Source organism: Clarias gariepinus, chromosome 4 (genome assembly GCF_024256425.1).
Source record: "Clarias gariepinus isolate MV-2021 ecotype Netherlands chromosome 4, CGAR_prim_01v2, whole genome shotgun sequence".
Classification (NCBI taxonomy): Eukaryota; Metazoa; Chordata; class Actinopteri; order Siluriformes; family Clariidae; genus Clarias; species Clarias gariepinus.
Genome location: NC_071103.1, coordinates 10,624,008 through 10,646,834, shown reverse-complemented (window position 1 = coordinate 10,646,834; position 22,827 = coordinate 10,624,008). Strand labels below are relative to the sequence as shown.

General features: G+C 38.9%; 1 protein-coding gene across 1 annotated transcript; it reads right to left on the bottom strand.

Annotated features, from left to right (window-relative positions):
• Positions 1-888: 888 nt before the first annotated feature.
• On the bottom strand, positions 889-13,534 carry tuft1a (tuftelin 1a). The gene is made up of 12 exons (XM_053494155.1): positions 13,351-13,534; positions 7,667-7,732; positions 6,008-6,106; positions 5,736-5,822; positions 5,565-5,633; positions 5,391-5,471; positions 4,148-4,258; positions 3,443-3,666; positions 2,972-3,077; positions 2,489-2,572; positions 2,286-2,380; positions 889-2,199 (listed from the first exon to the last, which is right to left on the bottom strand). The coding sequence occupies exons 1-12, from the start codon at positions 13,405-13,407 to the stop codon at positions 2,127-2,129; spliced, it is 1,152 nt and encodes a 383-aa protein (XP_053350130.1). The 5' UTR covers positions 13,408-13,534; the 3' UTR covers positions 889-2,126.
• Positions 13,535-22,827: the final 9,293 nt, after the last annotated feature.

The window sequence follows — 22,827 nt, the reverse complement described above, 5'->3', positions numbered from 1 at the left end:
GCATCCCGGTTTGCCGAAATCACGTGATTCAACTGTTTCAAAGTAAAGGCTCTTTCACATGTACTGTACAGTTCTGTATGTCAAACTTATCCAATCAGCATGCTGTGCGCCCCTAGTGGCAGGACACGTATAGTACAGCCATTATATTTGAATGGAGCCACCAAGAAAGAGACGGACCTCTATCATTTCCAAACATTTTTAAATAATTTCGCCCAGGTAACTGCTGTAGTATTTTATTTTTGGTCTTTGGTGTTGTTCTTTACTTAATTTTCAAAGATTCAGAGATAGTAGATAAAAGCAAAAACATTTTATTTGCGCAGTGGATTTTTTTTTTTTTTCCAGTGGATAGGGTCTACTTGCTAAACTAAATATGACCACTAGATGTCAGTACAATGAGCTCTAAAATAAATAAAGCTAAAATAAAGCTTGAAAAGAGTGGATTTAAATGAGGGACTACACCAGCAATCAGTCTTCATTATTCAGTTATTAATAAACTATTATTTAGTTATTAGATAATACCAAGGGTAAATAAAGTAATTTCTTTCTTTATATGTCATTTATTTGTTACATATACTGCATGCCAGTTTTAGAAAGCTGGGGTGAGAATGCAGGACCGCCATGATCCCCTGAAACAAACTGTGTTAAAGGGCTTTAACTGATCAACAACCAAGAGCCTTAACTCCCGGGGTTACCACATTTTTTGCTAGTTTATTATTGTGGTGAACAAAATATCTTATTATTAATATTTATATTTCTGTGGCTCGTCAGGCTGATTGCACGGACCTGCTATTTCATAAACCATTTACAAAAACATGATGACACCATGAATCTTAACTAAACCAGAGGCCTAAAGCTCACATGCACTGTGTGGCAAAAATATAAAAACAATACTTTTAGAACACTTTATTAAAACTTTCATAAATACATATGGTATTTAATACAGCCATTCTAAAATAACTTGTGTTTCACTACAAAAATAGTTTTTATATTAAATAAACAGCAGAGTGTAAGTACAGTAAGTGCAAAGCTGAAGGCCAGTTACAGAAACAATATATACAAGAAGCAGGACTCAAGAAGTACAAAACCCGGCGATAAATAAAAAATAAAATAAAAAAAACAGTGAAATGCATTTTCAACTATTAATTTGTTCTTAATACACATATTACATGATTCTTCTTAACTTATCCACGTAATCAGGATTGTTACTTCATATATATTCAACTGTTATGACAGCAGTCATGAGTCACTAGAGATCCTCTGCAAGGTGTTTTAGTCTCTCTAAAAATATAATATTTTACGACAATGGAGATCCTGACAAGCTCCAAGTTGGTTAAGAATTTAGTAGACTTCTAAATGACCTACTGCAATACCATGAGTGATTTAGATTTAGTTCCCAGTAAAAATCTCAAAAAAAAAAAAAAAAAAAAAGGCTGAAACTCAATACGAGTGCTGCTCACTCGGCTCATTTTCTCGTCTTTGATTTTTTAAAATCCCATTCTCGCCATTAAAAAGATTGCGGACACAATGAAATATGTTAGCACCAAGCTTCCTGCTTGCTCCCCATATTTATACAAAGGTTTGTTAGCCTTGCTTGTCGGATTACGTGTGAAAAACGTGTGATTTGAGTCAAATATGAGAAAGAAAGTGAAAGGGCCACGATGTTTTCCTCCTGTTTGTCTGTTGACAAAAGGACCGTATTGTATTCAGAGGGCCAGCCTCAAAGGAATACCTTCCCACACACTCCCCACTGTTTTCTCAGTTGTGCTTTGGTGTCCTATTCTTCATTCCGGTTAAAAGTTACTCTACAGACAATTAACACTTCTAAACTCATACATCAGCTGAGTTCGAGTCAATATACACTTGCTCACAGACACATAAACACCTACACCTAGATTATTTACATAAATATATAACTGAAATTCATTATTTGAGAATCTGACAATGCATATCATGTCGAGCTGCAGTCGTGAACATCTGTAGTCAGTGAGTTAGTTAAAAATGGCACCATTGCCGCTGTGGTTCTTAGCACGACACACTGTGTAGCATTACAGACTGATGTGCTTCTTAAGTGTGTAGATAGTCTCCGTCGCTTTGGATACGGATTACGATATCGTCTTTACTGATGTTCATGACTTGATCTCTATGACTTTAATGAATGGCAGATTCTTCTTGCTTTGTGTGGATGGCTTCAGAGGTCGACTGTGGAAGAGAGCAAGATGTTGCCGTTAGCATGCGATGTATTCGTACTGAGCATGTTTGTGCATCGGTGTATATCTATATGTTACCTGTAGACGATCTGAGCATTGGAATTTGACAAAAGCCCAGAGTCTGTGCTTTGACCATCCAGGAAATAATCCAACTGATCACGCAGCTCTCGGTTCTGTATAAACAAGTGATTGATCCATGTGATGAATACAAGAAACATTATAGAATAATGTATTGTGGTGAAAAAAACCGTCTGTGCATGTGTGTGCTTGCGTGTCCTGACCTCTGCTTCAAGGAAGGCGACTTTTTCTTCCAGTTCTTTGATGGTGCGATCCCTCTCCTGAATCACCATTCGTGAGTTCTGCAACTGTATAAGGGAAAACTGTAAGTGTGACTGTCTTCTTAAAACAAAAAAAAGATTAAATAAACTGCAGGCGGCAGTTAGTGTAGTGGATAGCACTGTCGCACTTCAGGGTTCGGGTTCGATTCCCGTCTCTGTGTGCATGTTCTGCCCGTGCTTGGTGGGTTTCCTCCCACAGTTTAAAGATATGCAGGTTAGGCTAATTGGTGTTCCCAAATTGTCCGTAGTGTGTGAATAAGAGTGTGAGTGTGTGTATGTGTGTGTGCCCTGCAATGGATTGGCACCCTGTCCAGAGTGTACCCTGCCTCGTGCCCTAAGTCTCCTGGGATAGGCTCCAGGTCCCTGAATACAGGAAAGCGGTATAGAAGATGACTGAGTGAGTAAACTGCAGTTGTGATTTTGTACCTGTTCGATCATCTGTCTGAGTTTCCTCTGCTGGCTCTTCAGCATATCATCAAGGTGATGTATCTTCTCCTTAACGATGGCATTCTCCTTCTCCAACTCCTCCAATCTACACAAGGCACAGTCACCTTTAGTTCATTATATACCATGAAAACATGTGGTGGTCTTATAGAATGTTCACTGAGAACATGTACTTGTGAACCAAAAACAAAACAATCTCAAAAAGATTTTCTTGTTACCTAGCTTGTCAGTAGCTGGCCTATTTACATTTATTATTATTTATAAAATCCAGTCAAACACTGTTCGGACTCATTCTTGTTATTTAGGCTTGCAACCTTAAAATCACTACCCACTGCTTAACCAACATTGACGCTGAGGTTTGTGCCAGTGACTTGTGAACTAGATCTAACAATGGACATTTGTTTCCCAGCACCACCTGCTTAAACAAACCTCCTGACGTTCACTTCTACTCACCTTTCCTTGTCAGCTTGCCCTTCCTCTTTCAGCTCTCTCAACTGCATTAGCTCTGCCTCTCTGGTCATTAACTGATCCCTGAGGGACGAGCTCTCCTGTTCCATGCCTCCCATTAACCTCTGGAGGTCTCTGATGCGCTGGTCCTGCTGCTGTGCACTGATCTGAGCTTCCTTCAGCTGATCGCTCTGCTCAGACAGCTGCCTTTTGTACAGACCTGCTTCAGCCTGAGGAAGAACAGAGGAATTGTACGCTTTGACGAGGGACAAGATTGAAGAGACAGAGAGAATGTGGCATTTCCATAAAGGGTGTTTTTTCATGTGCATGGCAGAACAAAACGAATGGTTTTTACATAAGTGTAAGTGGGGAGATAGGTTAAAAACTAATATAAAGAGGACATGATTAAGGCTGATAGACACACATGGTGATAAACACAAACACACGGTGGTGCTCTTGTTTCTGGAATATCACCACACCCTCTTGAGAATACCTGCCTAGCATTCGTTTATGGATACACAACTCCATAAACAAGTCACACCTTGACAACCTCCACCTTTTATGCCATGGAATGTAGTAAGTCCAATTTCTGTTCCCTCAGGTTTCTCAGGAATGCGATACGTGCTTATGGCTGTACCGATCCATACAATAACAAAATCGTCTCGCGGCATGTAAAGAAAAGAAAAGGCGTGGACCAGACGAGGGACTCACTTGTAATTTCTCCTTCTCCTCTTGGTGTCTTTTCTCTGCCTCCTGAAGCTGACTGTACAGTCTCTTGCTGACTTCCCTCATCCTCTCTCGCTCCTGCTCATCCACAAACTCCTAACAGAGAGAAAGTTCAAGAGACAAGTAGAGAGTTAGCAATTCAGGGGTGTCTGATTTGATTTATAGAGATGCATTGTTTTCATGTCACATATGGGTTATGCAACACTTCTGTTTATAAAGTTTAAGTCAGTTCAGCTCATTACGCTGAAACCATAATTTATTCGTACTTCTTCTGGAAGATGTAAAACTTTCCCCGGGAATATTTATAGAATTAAAATAAGGAGGAAGAACCCAGAAGAGGAAGGAACAGTCTGTACAGTCTGATGTGTGTGTGTGTGTGTGTGTGTGTGTGTGTGTATACACGTCATCGGGGCGTGAGCTCTGACTGGGAAGTTCTGTATAGTGAAGGCAGCACTTAACTTTTTCCATTCATTTTCCAGTCAGCACTGAGCTCCCCCCCTACACACACACACACACACACACACACACACACACACACACAAAGGGCACTGTGGAGGAACCTAATCCTGCCTATTCAAAAATTTCCCTAAATTTAAAAGCGGCTTTGTGAAGCACAATATGTGCTGGATGTGCTCTCACTGCAAATGGTTTTTGGACAATTAGAGACACTGAGAAATGTGGAATGCATTGGGAACTGTTCTTCTAAAGAGCACTGGCATTAAAGAAAGAGCTGCAGGATGGCGTGAATGTGTTTTTTTCTCTTTTTTTCTGCGCTTTGAATAGATCCTAACTGTGTGTATATTCAGGTGGCAGGCTGTGTACGGCAGTGTGTGTGTACAAGGATTACAGTAAAACCCCTTCCTGGTTTAGAGTTTGGAACGAGTGTTTTCGATGTTTTAAAGAGAGCAAAATGTTAAAATAATGTAAATATATATTTTATAGCTCCGATCTGTTGGAGTTTTAGACTATAAAAAAGTGCTTTGTTTATGAAAAAAGTTTAAGTGTGACATTATTAAATATCTTACAGAAAAAACAAAAACTGTTGACCCAACATACCTACAACTCTTATGAAAAACTTTGAAACTCGAATTGTTTTACAGTGTAGAGCTGCTTATTGTGCTCTCTGCTTCTGTCCCCTTAATACATCCCCATGTGGGGGGGTATATGTATGTACTGTGTATTGAGGTGTGTATGCGCAATACCAAAAGGCCAAATGAAAACCACTTACTTGTTTTTCTTCACTGTCCTGTTTTGATAGTGATGTCAGAGCACAATTCCCTCTGTTCATACCTGTTTGAGCTAACTGCACCTGAAAGAGCGAGAGACAGAAACTAGTTCATGTCTTGCCCTGTTGTCCATACTCATCCCTCTATTATTTATACAGTATACACACTTCTCTTGCCTTGTGCTCTGTTCTGTGGTGCTTTTTGGCTGCCATCTGCTCTCTTAGGCTCTTCAGACAGTATCGCACCTGGTAAAGACAGTAATTGTGACTCACACTTGTATGCACACTACATACAGTACATGTCAATGCGCTGCAGAGCTTATGATTACATAAGGCGGACTGACGGACCTCTTGTATTTGTGAAACCTCATCCGAGAGCATCTTCAGGTTCTGCTGATTGCTGTTCTCTTCCTTTTTCTGCGCTTGCAGATACACCTGAAACACAAACACACGCTTACCATCACCACGCCTTGGCACACACGCTTGAGCAATGCATTTATGCAGAAGAGTTTGTTGTGAAAGCACTGGAGTGGCGAGCCTGCAGGAATTTAAGCGGACTCGCCCTCTTTTGCATCACGACCGTTGTTTCTACATGCAACATCCTGGTCCATTCGCCTTACCTTTATGACTTCGATATTCTCTTCGACTTTGATGGGCTCGTTATTTAGCGGCTGCCTCTCGCTAGTGGGCTGCACCAAAGCAAATGCTCTGCCGATCGGCTGGAAAGAGTTAAAGAGGACGGGTTGATCGATTAGGCTGGTATCATGTTCTATTAAAAAATATAATATTAATTATAATAATAATAATCTGTTCCAGATTTTTTTCGGAAGTGATTAAGAAATTCCCCAAAGGCAATCACATAACATTCAACTGACATCAGGTAACACGTCATGTTCCGTACTTGAAGGTTTGATACCCCTCAGGGTGAATGTTTTTTCTGCTGTTAATACTGTGCTTTATTGATGCGTCATCGAAATTTGACTTGTGAGAGCTTGTGAAAACAATGTAATGTTCTACTATTATACGAGGGATGTTCAAGTCAAACTGAGCACTGTGATGAAGGTATAAAACCGATTAACATTTACATTTAAAAGACTTCAAGTACAGTACAGTGATGAGACTCTTTGCTGCAGTAAAACATCTGAAAGCTGCAAACGCTTTAAAGGCTGAACGTCCATCCTACGTCCTGTAAGTCCTAACCTCACTCCAGGCCATTTATACACGTTTGGTCCTTTAAAGGAGTTCTTGGGAAGCTAGCATTTCAGACATGAACAGGGCAGTTCGATCTTGGCTCCAGCTTTCCACATTGATGGTATCCGAGCACTAGTGAAACACTGAGATGAGTGCATCAGTGTAGCAGTGGATTGTATAGAGAAGTAAAAGGAGTTTTTACTCTCACAGCTGTTTTCTGGTATTCTGCACATCAAAAGTCCCGGTTTGACTTAAACATCCTTATATATAATAATAAAATGTAAAAAATTAAATAATCTTTAGGTAAATACTTTAAATACTTTAAATACTTTTAAATCCAGACATGTGCATGTATTTAGTTTAAGAAAAAAAACTCTGGCCCTTAGTGAGGAACATAAAAATCTGTAAACACTAACAGAGGAGCAGAAGGAGAAGGAGGAAAAAGGCAGACAGATGGAGAGAAGAGGCTACCCGGGGAGGGAGGGGTGGTTATGTAATTTTGGCTTAAAAAGACTGCGGGCTTCAGAGAGAGTGTTGCATAAAAGACCCCATGTCCTGGACTACAGCCACGCAGACCTGTTAGTTGTTTCATTTTCATTTTTACTGCAGTTTGAGCTTTTCCAGGAAACACAGAGAACTGAAGAGTGCTAGCTAGTTTAGGAAGAACGGCAGAAGGAAGACGTGCCAACTTTCACAAGAAGTTACACAGAATTTTCCCTTTTACCCGAAAACCCCCGCTGTTGACTTAAGACTTTCAGTCTTCATTAGAGTCCAACTGGACTGGACCTAATACAACACCAACTTTAAAATGTTACCTCAAAATTAGCATTTTGCTGTGTAGTCATGACTACATAAATAAGGCAGTATAAACTCTAAATCCATGCTAGAAGATTGGAAAATCGTAATAAACCCTGCATTCATACTAGAACTCATACGAGAATGTACATCCAGATTTTCACTCATTCATTTTACTTTCATTAACAACGTACATGTACAATCTAAATTAAGGAATTCTTTCTCTCCAGTGTTGTTACAAGCTCATGAGTTTGTGGTTATAAGTGTGTAGGCTGGCGGTCCCAGTGTCTTACCTTTCCTACGGTGGGCTGGTGCTGGATTTGGTCGTGCAGGGTCAGTCGGAGTCTCTGACGACCATCCTGAAGGACGAGAAGAGACAAAGTGTGAGTGGGGAAAGCCCCCAACAAAAGGACTGTTAGAAATAAGGGAAGAGACTGAAGAAATAGAGGGAAAGTGTGGGGAGGAGAAACTGAGTAATAGTCCCATGAGTGAGTGTGTGCGTGAGTGTGAGAGTGAGAGAGAGAGGCTAGTGGTCTATAAATGTCGAGCAAAAATGCCAGTGCTTACTTTTTGGCAATAGAAAGAGAGAAAATAAAATACATCTTTCTGTCAGATACAGCGCGTTCTGTTCGACTTCTGGACTCAGCTACTGGAAAATGCCAGAACTCCCGCGGCATGCCTTCGCTCTCGATTTGAATGTGCATTTGAATTGCGGCGAAGACTCCAAACAGGGCAATGCACTCTACAGGGATGTGGAATATCCCCATGACGACAGGGTCACAGTGAAATAACAAATACAGGAAGAGGGAACACAGAGGCCACACGAATACATTCTGTACATTCCACAGCATTAAACTATCATAAACTGTGGATAATCAAACCATACACACATTGTATTATTGCATTAACGTAAAGACATGCTAAAACAATACAACGATGCGATCTAACGTTCATCAGAAACTTAAACGTCTATCAACTTAACACAGCTGCAAATACTACGGTTATGGAATCATATATCTATGAATAAACACACACACACACACACACACACACACATACACAAGTGCTGAGTTGGCAGGTTATTGAAGAAGGAATGGTTTACAGAAACCAAAATACTGTGGTGACGAATAGGGTATTCCACCGGAACATGTACAAGACAGGAAAAAGTAATCACACCCCCGCACACACACACAAACAGAGGTCCTACACAGTAAAAGATATAGAAATATTTCGCAATAAAAACATAGTTTCTCTGTGTACAATTTCAGAAATACCATATGCATTCTCTAATGGTTACACCAGTGTGTGTCTGGTCTAACAGATCTTCCAGTGATGCTCCATCATTACGTCTAGATTCGTAAATGCTCATCTCTCTCTTATTGGGCTGTTGTGTGACTCTTTTACACACTCTCTGCATCAGTGCATTTTGTTTCTGCGTCACGCTCAAACAAGCTTATCAGTGATTGATGTGCCACTGGGCTCGATGTCACAAAGGCTTGCTTGGTAAACACATATTTGAGGAAGAAAAGTTCTCTCTAAAAAAGTACATTATATAGACACATTAATAATACTGTTCTGACACCAAACACAGGGGCGCTACGAAAACCACACTTTAAATACGTCCTAAGTCTAAGTATGCACAAGTCGTATTAAAACATCTCTGTTTTAAATGGGATTGCTGTTGAAATAAGCCCTGTTTCATCATCTTACTAATACCCTTAACACCCCAGCAAATCTTTAAGATAACATGAAACCAGAATCTCTACCTACCCAGTCAAAACAATAAGATTATTACCATCCTCGACCAAGTCAAAACAAGGACTCAGACAGGGCATAACTGTGCCATAAATCATGGGCAACGCCTTTGGAGTTATGTCCTAAAACTTTAAAAGACCAGAAGGTCAAATAAGCCAAAATGTTTATTTTTACCTGAGTAACTTGACTGCGTCCGGCCAGCTCTCCGTTCTGTTAAAACTGGGACACTTGCCTCCTGATAGCCTGCGTGCTGTACGTTTGCCTTCCATAGAAGGCAAAGTAGCATTTAAACGAGGGCTCTGCCAAATTCAATACCACACCTTAGCCCAGGCACGATAGCAAGCACAGTGTGCACGTGCGCACACATACGTTATCTTGCAGGGATTAAGAAGACCATTCAGAGGCCACTGATGATACATCATTTCAAAGATGGCTTGGCATTTAATAAACACCCAAAAGCCTTATTCAAACACTGATGTTTTCACATTGACCTTTATTTTAGGCCAGGGTATGAAAACTGCTCATGTCTTAACGCTATATTGGTCAAGCTATACAGAGTTCATGCTATGAGATCATTCGTTTATACCATTCTGAGGGTGAAGACCAGGATAGGAAGCCATGAAATCAGACAGACATGACCATATGAGAAAAAAAAGAGGACTATGATCACGTGTCATGTCTGCTATCCATAATCAGATACGTATTCAAATCAGGTACGAACAAAAGCTCTCTTTTCCTTCCTCGTGGGTTTCATTCTTTGCACTTCCTGCTCCTTTTCTCATGCATCCAGTTTCTTGCGTCTTCTCACATCTTGTCATGTTATAAGACGATATCTGTAACCAGTAACTAATTTGCAGGAAAAGGTCAGAGTAAATGAGAGTGTGAAAGGAATGAAGACGGACAAGTGGGCAGGAAGGAGAGACGAGAGAAAACAACATGGGGACGAAAAATGAGAGGCGAGAAAGAGAGAAGTCCTGAGAACGGAACGTGTAACCTCATACTAGATCAGACTAAAAGGCTTGATACACACACACACACACACACACACCGGAGATTCATTGATTCTTCTCAGTTGGAGGTCAGAAAAGAAGCCTAGGCGTAACCGGAGATTTAGAGGTGCATAAAGCATTTAGTGTGTTTCAGATCAGCACACACAAACACTCGGGGTGGATGTCAGGAACAAAATGTCCTAATTGCATTAACCCTAAAGAGACCCAACATCTACCTGCCAAAACCAGTGTGTATTATTTTATAACTATTAAAACACAATAAGAATAATGATGATAATAATAAATATAATCATATTTTTGATAAAGCAAAGTTAAAAAAAACTAAGTAGGAAAGAATGGAGAAAAAGTCAAACAACAAAGGAAAAGGAGTCTGTTTCTTGAGCACTGACGTATTCCTTCAATTCCTAACTTCATCACTGATCTGATCTTCAGCACCTGAGGCAAGGCAAACTGCTCGACATTCCTTACACTCCATGTTTTACAATCGTATTACATTAAACCACAGGCTTCAAGCCACATGACATAAAGGAATGTTTTTGTATTTCATCAATACAAGCAACAATAATGTGTTTTATAGAAAGTGTATCAGTCATACAATTCTGTTAAACGTTTCTTGACCTTGAGCCACTGTAATTAAAGAGGAAGCTTTCTGACGAAAAAACAAGCGAGGTAGACTGAGAGGGATAGTGGATAAATAGGCGAAAGAAGAGGGTAAACAGTAATGACGCAGCAGTAGCCATCCATTTTACATAACCAAACAAGTCAGTGAGAAACCTGCTATACACAACTAGAAGTACATAATGACCTGCTATTCATTTTCAACAGATTTTCTTCACAAATGGATACTGTAATAGATCCAGACAAACTCTTTATCCTCCTCCCTCTTGGACTTGGAGTTATAGTGATAAGCTGGAGTGAGAGCCGGGTCTGTGTGTGGCCTGAAGAATTCCTGGAGCATGATTTCACCAGAAAGTCATTCGTTAACTCACTGCCTCGTGATCTAATCTTCTAAACCGTACCTTTCGGACCCAATTAGACTACTGACTAAGAAACTGGCTGCAAATGAGACCCAGGCATCAGTCTGTGCTAATGATGACTAATATTCTTGAGCTTACTGTATATTTATAAGTCTGTTAAGTTAAATCACAAGTACTGGTCAAAGCCTTACAATTTAGAAGTGCATTTAAGCAAGATCTTTCCGGATGTCACTCATGGCAACCTAGGCTTTTATTATTGTACACACCTGTATTATCCTGTGTGTATCTGACCCAGCCCATTAGATGGAGCACCATAATGATGGCCTGGAAAAAATGTGGATTCACCATGCTCTGTATTATCAGCCATTTTAGGCTTATCTAGGATAAGTCATGACTAAGCTAATGTTGTTGTGACTTCATTCCAGATGGCTTCGTCTGGACATATACGGGCATGTGATTGTCATCCACAATAACAACAACAAAAAAAATCTATAAAGGGGAAAACAGACGACACACTGTACACACATACTGTAGGTTCTGTTATAACATCTGTTAAACAGTTTCATAACAACATTTAACTAAACAAGGTGTTAAGAAACTATCCTGGAGTTAGGATCTAAATTTTCCATTGATTCCTTTTTTAGTGCTATTTAGATGTGTGCCCTCATTTAAAAATCATACTAAACAAAAAAATAATTTAAACTGAGTAGTCCAAGCGTCAAATAATAAAAAAAAAGCAACACATCAGTAGCATTACTAAGCAATAAACCTGCAATAAATGTGTCATACATTGCTCTTTGTCCTAGTTTGCATGCGTACACAGGTCAAACACTCCCTTTCTGCAACTTTTAAAAACTCTCCTGAAATCAATCTTCCCTCTTGTTGTCCTTCTTTTACAAGGCGTGATAAATCTAAAGAAGGCTGAATATCGCCTTTTGACACAGGTATGTGAGGACAGAACAAATGTACAGGTTACTTATTAGCAATGAGGCACTTTCTCCTGATCTGAGCGACAAGATAAAATTGACTCAAGTCATGGGTTATGTAGAAAAAAAAGTTTGACTTGTAATTGAAAGTTTTGCGCCATGGCTTTTTTTCCCACAATGTGCAGATAGTATCGTTCTCTTTGCGCTGCAGAATAATGTGCAATGAAATCACTTTTGAGTAATTAAAAAACTGTGTACTGGTGAGGTTAATAAAATGAAATAATTGGTTGACAAAATATAATGTTTAGAGTCACAATTTTTCTGTTCATTTAAATATTGTGATGAGTAACTGTAAATGATATAAATATGGATCTGAATAATCATGATTATCATTTTAAATAGTATTGTGCGACTTTGGTTTTAGTTACCGTGTTATTTGCGACTGTGCTTAATTCAGTTGATTTACAAACTAATGTAATCAAAACTTAAAGTACCTGTGCGCTTAAATTCGTCAAGATGCACACATATATATTTAAGCATCTTTGTTTTTTGTTGTATTTGCTGTGCAAACAAACATTGAATGTTTTAAAAGGATGAAACCAACAACTAACATGGTGATCACATTTAATCAAATTAGAAATCAAACTAAATCCTAAACTCTAAACCTGATGGAACCAATACACCAGTAATTCTTTAAAATAAAGCGGTAGATCATCCTTGAAATAACAATTAAGAAGCAAAAAAGAAGAGGAAAGAGTTGATAAAGATATCTGAAGTCTCGAGAACCAGATCCGAAAGGTTTAGAAATATCAAAGAACATATTTCACTAAGTAGCTCTTCCCCTGTACATCTGATGGACATCCTGTTTCTTAACATACTGCCTTAAATTTCACACCCTTTGTATTTTATGACTCGGATGTCTAGTGAGGGAAAAGTTCTGCACACAATGGCACAGTGATTCCCAATGCACATTTCTATTTCATCAGAGTGTATTTTAATAAATAGACTACATTTAATTTTATGAAAAGTATATAACGCAAAAAAATATGTATAAATAGTACCAAGTCTATTAAAAAATATATCAGACAGCTAATATTGTTTAAATGTTTGGTTTTGAATGAATGAGCGCCTCCAGATAATCCCATATCAGCGATGTATAAACAGTATTTATAGAAGTTATATAGTATAGTATAGTTATACACCCCAATACACGTGTAAGACTTATAATGTAGAAATATAACTGAAAGTAATAAGTGAGTGTTTGCACTTCCGCTATGTGACCTAGTGAACTTCATTCCGAGCGACTCACCTCTCTGTGTCCCGCTCTGATATCCGAGAACACACACATGCTCCGAGTGCTGGTCATGTTTCACCGAGGAAATAAAGTTTTCTTTTGAACCAGGATAAATAAATAAATAAATACACAAACAAACAAACAGACCACCGCAGCTCAGGTCACTACAAACGCTGGTATATACACTAATGAGCTCGCGTAGCGGCGTCCTGATAAAAGCTGGAGCGAAACACCGTTTCCACGCCCCCTTCCCCACATTTACACGCCCATTCCACGCCCTCTTTCCCCGACACGGTTTCGATCCCTCGGTTACCGTCCACACCTGTGCACTGAGGCTCCGCCCACATTCCAACCTCGTCATCACAGATCCGTATATATAAGCTCAGTTCAAAATCTGCAACGTGCCGAACTTGCAAAAGTATTGGCACCGTCATGTAGCACATTTAACCCTCGTGTAAGTTGCCCACTTACAAAGAAATGAAGGGTCTATAATTGTTATCATACGGTTATTGTAAAGGATAGAGACAGAATATCAGTTAAAAAATCTATATATATATATATATATATATATATATATAAAAAAAAAAACATTTTATAAATTGAGTTGCATTTCAGTGAGTAAAATAAATGTTTCATCCCCTACCAATAATTCTGGCTCTTACAGACTGATTATGTGCTCATGTGGTACTCAAATTAATTTCACAATGTGCTCATAACAAAAACTCATTATGTGTATAACACCTGTCCACATAAAGCAAGTCAAATCGCCAAGTCAAAAAGCCATTTCAACCATATACAGTTCAGTACACTGTGAAACTAATCAGTGTTCCTAACTAGCTAATTAAGACATTTTATTAGATGACTGGCTTAGACAAACCAAATTGACACCATGATTTAACAAAACTATCCAAGTACTATACAAAAGACAACAGAAAGTGCACATGCAAATGTGCAAACGAGCATCGACATGACAACATGACACAATGCAGTATACTGTGATTCTGTGATACAAGTTGAGGTAGTGCAAGTAAATGACATGATAGATAACTAACAGTAAACATTTCTTGTAATAGTAGCAGCAGAGACAGGAAAGAGTACTTGTGCAAATAGCAGCTAATATAAATATTGTGCAAAAAAAAATAAAAAATCAGGTCGGTGTGCAATTTCGAGATGGTAGATAAGTGTGTTTATCAGTCCCATCCCGTTGTGTTGAGGTGATTGTTTATCTGATTGTGTGTGTGTGTGTGTGTGTGTGTGTGTGTGTGTGTGTGTGTGTGTGTGTGTGTGTGTGTGTGTGTGTGTGTATGCGTGCGTGCATGTGTCAGTTCAAACCTCACCATCATGGGCAATACCAAAAATCTGTCAAAGAACGTAAGGGACAGGATTGTAGACTTGCACAAGGCTGTAATGGACTAGAAGACCATCAGCAAGAAGCTTGATGAGAAGGAGACAACACATTCACAAATGGAAGAAATACAAAGTGACCATCGATCGTCCTCAATCTGGAGCTCCAGGCAAGATTTCGCCTCTTGGAGTCAGGGTAATCATGGGAAAAGTGAGGGATCAGTTTAGAACTCCACTGGAGGAGCTCTTAAAAACGAACCATTGGTACCACAATACACCACAGATGAATTCCTACAGCGCTGCATTGAGGGGCCAACAGACGGGGCCATGTACCTTATGGCAAGAAACCTTAAAGATTTAATGAAGATCCGTAAAGAACATTGAACCAAAAGCCCTTCCTAGATGTGTGCAAAACTGGTAGCCAACTACAAGAAATGTCTTATCTCTGTACTTGCCAACAAAAGATTTTAAATAATGTTTTGCTTACTCATTGACATGCAACTCAATTAATAACCTTTGTATCATGTGCTTTTCCTGATTTCTGGTTGATTTTTCGGTCTCTATCCTTTACATAAACCCATGATGAAAATAATAGACCCTTAATTTCTTTGTAAGTTTGCAAACTTACATAATTTGCAGAGGATCAAAAAATGTTTTCCTCCACTGTAATAAAAATATAGATAATTTATGTATGTTAATTCATTGCATTAAGCTATATTCACATTTTTAGGAGAAATATACATACGAAAGGTACATAAGATAATGGTATCTACAAGGAGCTTGCTATTATTTTTCTGCGTGTATCGTGAAACCATGTACAGTCTAGTTTTAATTATGAAACAGTGTTTTATTGCAAAACATAACAGCTTCCAAAAGTGCCATTTCCAGAGAAGTCAATGTTTTTAAAAATATTGGCAGCCCTGAAATTATTATATGGTGAAGCCTAATAAAGAGAATGAGCCTGAAATCAAGCCAACTACTCTGATGTTAAGATAAAGAGAACAACACTGGGCCTGTTACTGCTAACCTTTAGACAAGGTGTCTTCAAATTCACTTGTTTAAACATCTATCAAATAGTCTTCCAATGTGGCAGGACCGAAAAACCTTAAGCAACACCGACCTCTTGTAGATAAGCCTGCTTTTAGAGGGATTTAACATTTTAAGCTTATTTATGGCTGCATTATTGCTTAGTGGTTAGCACCGTCACCTTGCACCTCCAGGGTCCGGGTTCAATTCCCGCCTGGGGGTCTGTGTGCATGGTGGGTTTCCTCACACAGCCCAAAGACATGCAGATTAGACTAATTGGCATTCCCAAATTACGCATAGTGTATGAATGAGTGATCTTACCACTGTCGTAAAAAGGGGGGTAAATACAATTGTAATCAATATTGGCCTCCACGGCCCCTAGCTGAACTACAGATGTTCCTGGATGGATGGATGGATGGATTGAGGCTTATTTGTATGCTACTATGACACAGCCTACTATTTAAGTAGTATTTTTAACATTAAGTTCTACTTAATATGACATATTCATTTAGGCTTATCCTCGTCTTCTGTACACACAATGTGTGGTAAGGCAAAAATAGGAGTGCCTGCATGAACACACACACACACATACACACACATAAACTACATACAACCTTGTATGCTGCTGTTTAACACATCTATTCATCAAATTATTCCAACTTATGTTTTTACTGCGTTTTCACAGATAGTTCTTTTTATAGAATCCATCCATCAGTTCTTTACCAAAGCAAGTCAAACCATGAGTCTTTTTTTTTTTTTTTTTTTTTTTTTTCTGTTCTGGGTAATGATTTGTGAGATTTCATACCATCTGATAACACCAGTTCCAAAGAATCAACCTAAAACATTGCAGTTCGTGATGTTATCATTTGACCTTCCATTGTAGATGAAAAGATAAAGCAAAAACTAAATTAAAGTGGAAATTAAATAGAAGAAGCGTCCGGGAAAAAGAACAAACATATTGTAGTATTAGACCCTGTAATGAATGCAGACAGTAGTAATATGCAGTACAATTATCACTCCTTAATGACCCATCCTAATGCTATATTACTACTCAATAGGGATTGCTACAGTAGTGATGCAATGCCTTACATTATCCTGCCATTTATTCTCGAAATCCTGAAATCACTCCAACGTAAAAACCCTCTTTATTATTATATATTTTTTGTTATTGCATCTGCAGGACAACCACATGTTTTCCTGTGTTTCAGCTGAAAGCCACGCCTGAGCTAAACAATGAAAGCCTCAGCAGCCTACATACTGGATCTGGAAATACAGGTGTGGAAATCATCGCCTCAAGTATGTGCGCTCCTTTCGAAACTCCACATTGTACAGCCATCATTTGGGAATGTGGTCCTGCTTTAAATACTGACGTCCCTACATACTGTAATACCAACCTTCTCCCAGTATCTCCTAGGTATTACCTCACTCGCTCACGACAACTCACACGGCTCAGAGTACCTGAATGTACCTTTGCTGGTCTTTCAGAGAATAAGATGTGAGATGGTCAGTGGTTGATAGACAAGTGCAAGTTCAAACCCTGAATAAATTCTCGAATCTTTCCCCTCTGAAGCCTGCATTATACAGTATTACAGACTCTCTCCACTAGTTAACACAAGCTTAACTGTAACACGCAAAACCCGTCCCACGTGTGTATCTTGCCCTGTTGTTTTTAAAAAAGACATGCTAACAACATCGATGACAGTAAACACAGTGTTCTGACTTATACAATTGAAATCGAGTGAAAATGGCACAAGTAAATGTTAACAAAACAAAAATCCCACACACACACACACAACAGCTTTTTTTGGCACGCAATGCCACTCCTTCACACACCTCCTCACATCATTACACTTGACACTCACCAACCTTTTAATCAAAAGGCATTGGAATGAAAGTTATTTTGATTTTGGCATTCACTCAAAGCCAATAACAAAGTCATACCTGATCATCAACATTTTCTGTTTTTCATTTGCTGTCAAGCGACATGTTTTGTCAGTTCTCTAGAAAATCTTACTTTGTGATGTTCCATAACAAGCCATAAAAGTTTTTCTCAGGAAATGGTTCAGAGTACACTGAAATTTACAAGGGGCATTCAGGTCAAAGCAGGATTTGTGATGAAATGTCTTGTGAGTGAAGATGTAAAACTGTCAGACAGAAGACTTCAAGCACAGTGCTGTGATGAGACGCAGCAAACGGTTTGAATGGTGTGACAGTAAAGTCACGACCGGGGTGGTTCGGAGCCAACAACAGTCAGAGCATTTAGTGATGGGGAACGCATGATCCTTGAAAATTGATAGCTCTGTCGCAGACTTTCAGGAGAGACACATCTGTACTGTATATGGGACCTGTATACGCAATCATTCCCAAACACCACTTGTGCAGTACAGGAACTTGGCTGGGAGTTATTGCCGCATCCCCCGCAACAGTCCTGACCTCGCACCAAGCCATTTCCACATGTTTGGCCCATTAAATCAGTTCCTGTCAGGCTAGATTTTCAGACATTAACACGCCGTCGGCTGATTCGGCTCCGGGGGAATGAAAAAACATCTTAACTTGATGGTATACAAGCACTAATGAAATGCTGGGTTAAGTGCATTAGTGTTTCCAAAGTCCCAGTTTGACTTGAACATGTATTTGAAGAAGGAACAACATGAAAACATTGATGTTACACAATGAAATATAACTGCTTTTGCACTAAACAAAGCATATACACTTATATGCTGACTCATACCTTATTTGGTCTTTGTAACTGTTGTAAGGTTTAACTAAAAAACGTAAGAGACAGGCTCGAAACCACAGGCAGATTTTTAGCAAACATTAGTAAGACTGAGAACATCTGTTTAAGCAATGTTGTGTTTTCGTTATGACTGGTTGTAATCACTTTGTTCCTTAAAACCTTTAATCTTCAAAACATGAAAAGATTTTAAACGTCTGACAGGCTGTGTTTTAAAAATAACATAAAAAATAGGGGAAAAAAATCCCCTGCAAAAATCTTTAATCTCACTACATGAATCAATTTTGACAATACAGTAATACACTCACTCACTCACTGACTCATCGTCTGTCACGCTTAATCCTGTATACAGGGTCATGGAGGGCCTACAGCCCATCCCAGAAGACTTCTATTGCAGGTCACACACCCACACACATTCACACACTTAGGAGAATTTGGAAATGCCAGTTAGTCTAATCTGCATGTTTTTGGACTGTGAGAGGAAACCGGAATACCCTAAGGAAACCCACCAAGCACGGGGAGGACATGCAAACTTCATACACACAGTTGAACCCTTGACGATCCTCAAGAGGGAAAACCATGCAGGCATAACAATACAATATATAGTAATTATTTATCTGGCTTATTAAAAAGACAGGGTGGCTCAAATATACATGAGATTAAATGCTCAAATTGTTGGCCTTGCAGGACTTGTATGTAAGCTGAATACAGGAACCGCAAACATTTTTAAATGAATCCTACCATACCATGACGTATTGTACCATGCAGAGATGATTTCCTGTTGTGGAACGATTCTCATACAGTACACTAATACTTCATATGACCCCAGTGAAAAAAGGCAAGTGGTGTTGGGTCTAATTTTTTTTATCTTCTATTGAGAGGTTGGATGTCTTGGGTCTGAAATAGAGCAGAAAGAATTTGAAGTTAAGGGAAAATGTCTATGAATCCAGACTCTTGGGTCACCCTGCGTATTTTAAATGGTCTATTGTATCTCATTTTGACATGGCAGTAGAAAAATACTTCTTAAACCTAAAAATGAACAAATGTCAAATAAAAAATGTCTGAAAACTGGTAAATTGTGGTGTAGTGGTTAGCACCGTGGCCTCGCATTTCTAGGATCAATTGTTCGTGTCCCTTCTTCAGATCTACATGCATGTTCTCCCCGTGCTTGGTTGGTTTCTCCTAGGCCATGCAGATTGGACCAATTGGTGTTTCCAATATTAAATATAAAATATATATAAAATATATTTTCCATGGTGTGTGAAAAAGTGTCTGTGGTGTGGCCTGTCACTCCATCCAGGGTCTTCAGGACTCCCTTGTCGTGGTACGGTATAAGCGATATAGAGAATGAGTGAGAATGACTACGTGTAAAAAAAAGGTGTGAACAATCTAAATAACTAAGAAACACATTTCATATGGTAATCATGTGATTATTCACATGCAGGGTTAAGGCGATTCCTGTAAGGGTGTTACTTTATCAGTGCAAATATTTTAGCACTTTTGTAATTTCCTTTCTCCCTTTATTTTCTTTTCCACATTACGCTAACATATACAGACAATATTGACACATATGGCGCGAGTTTCCAAGCTAAAGTCACACCTGCTGTTTAATATAGTACTCACTTATATTTCAGCTCCCTTGAAAAACCATAAGAACCTCACGACAGCCAAAATGTCACTGCAACCCATGTTGGATTCATATTAAGAAGGCTTCTTCAGAAACAAAGAATCCAAAAGCATCCAAATAATGCTTGAACACCACTTCTTTCTTTATTATGAGCACTAGCAATATGAGGTATTATTATGAGAGGGTGAGAAAGAAAACCATATCCATAAACCATAACCATAAATATCATAAATTTCATAAAACTCTGATTAAACCATTACCTTATGTTCAGAACATTAAAAGAAATTAATATCTCAATAACAACATTTCTAACAACATTACATTTCAGCAAATCATCTGTTTTTTCTTTTATTTCTCCCCGGAAACAAGTTTTTTATCTCACTATACGCAAACAGCAGGAATTTCCGCTGATCTGGCCATATTTTTATTGTTTAGTTTTTTTCTTTCCCAGGTCGCCAGTGCTGTTGTGGCTTCGCTTCCCGAAAACACCCGTACTGCATCCCACTATGCAGACACACACAACTGATAACACCGCAGGCGTGTATGAACACGCAAATACTGTACAACTCATCCAGCGGATCATGAGTCTCAGACCTTTAACACCCGTCTCTGCTTCAGGTTATGGGGATATTAGTCGTATTAATCCAGGAGGAATTTCAAAGGGCAGCGAGAGTATGAGCACATCCACACACTGATGAAACTATGGTTCAAAATGACACAACATACAATGAAACATCACAGGGAAGGAGCATGAGGTAATCAGAGTAGATATGCACAAGTATACGGGATTAAAAAACACACAAATCTGAACACAGCGAGTGGTGACCATAATTAAAAACATAAAACATAATTGTGGGTATTTTGTTAGTATTTAAGCAAAGGAAGTAAAACTAAGTTTTGTATGCATGCTTTATCTGCATTTTATTATACGACAAAGTGTACAGATAAAAATCAGTAGATATGTTTGTTTAAGCAGAGCTCATGTTTGTCTTGGAAAACCCTGGAAAGTTGTGTATAGAAAGCTCCACACCATGTGCCACTTTGAACACGAGGCGTTGGCATGATGGAACAGGTTTGGGCTGGTTACTTTCAGCAGAAGGGAAATGTTCCAGCAAACAAAGACATTTTATACAATTGTGTGCTTCCAACTTCGACAACAGATCCGACCCGCATATGAGTGACAACCAGATGTCCACATACTTTTGACCATATGGTTTAGATAAAAATAATACTCGAGTAGTGTCCCATGGGCCAGAATGCAAAACAAAACCACCGTCATTTCACAATCATTCCATACTCTGGTCATCTTCTCACTATTAATTATTGACATGCATGTTGTGTTAAATTCCTCTCTCTTTAGCTGTGGATTGTGTGTCAGTTTTCTGTAAATCCAGCACACTGGTGCACTGAGCGAACTTTTGCAATTGAAGATGACAGATAAACCAATGTCAATGAGAAACTAATGCTCCAATTAAAATAGACCTCAGATTTTAATTTTTATAGCTCCAACTCCCTCTTCCGAACACACTGTTTGTGTTTTTACAAATAAGCTACTGTTACAATGTTGACCATCCGATCCTCACAAACCCTCCCATTTTATCCAAACTTGGGACCAGCACTGCATTTACATTTAGGCATTTGGCAGACGCTCTTATCCAGAGCGACTTAAATTTTTTTTCCTTCTCATTACACATCTGAGCAGTTGAGGGTTAAGGGCCTTGCTCAAGGGCCCAACAGTGGCAACTTGGTGGTTATGGGGTTTGAACCTGAGATCTTCCGAACCGTAGTCCAATGCCTTAACCACTGAGCCTTTAACCGCCTTAACCACTGAGCCACCCCTGCATCAAGTGGCTGAGATTTGGCCATAGGCTTAAAAAGAGAAAAAAAAAGAACAATATTTTGTATTCCGGATTCTCATAAGATCACTTAAACGATAATCACAGCAAACCACAATGTCTAAGCTCATTGTTGTGACCATACACAGGCTCATGCACTTTAACTCATGACCATGACATAACCACTGTGTTTCTTCTCACTTATGCTCTTTATTGCTCAAAATGATCTCAGATATCCAAGTGCTGACACATCTGAGCATGTATCCACCCAAAAAAAATAAATGTAATGGAGCACTTGAGCATAATTGGCGGTAATCAGTGGTCAGTAGAGATGACATGATGGGAAAATTGATTCAGTACTGGTATTGCAATTATTTTGTTTTATTTTATGCATCGCTGCATTGACTTCTAGAATTTTTTTTAATATATATATATATTTTATTATTTACATTTGTTTGCATTTAGGGTGGCAGAATGTCCACTGAGCCATATAATCCTACAGGGGCATGCTCCAGAGTACCGAGGGGAAACCCAGCAAGCATGGGGAAAACATGCAAACTCCATGCACAAAGAGACAGGAATAGAGCTTAGCCGGGAATCGAACCCGGACCCAGGAAGTGCAATGCGACAGCGCTAACCACACCACCATCATTGATATGATAACTTTTTACATAAATAAATAAAGTCAAAGTAAGAAATGTGTGCTTATGTTTTATTTATTTTTCATAAAAATAGATGTAAAAATACAAAGTTACAGATTTATTGGACATTTAAAAGCATCAGGCTGTACCATTGTGTTTTAGCAACAAGACTGTACAGAGAAGGATCATGCTTCTTGTTCATTATAAAACATTCGTACTTGATTTCATCAGCGTTTGATCAAGTGCAATAGGACATACATTCAACCAAAATACACAGTGATCTTG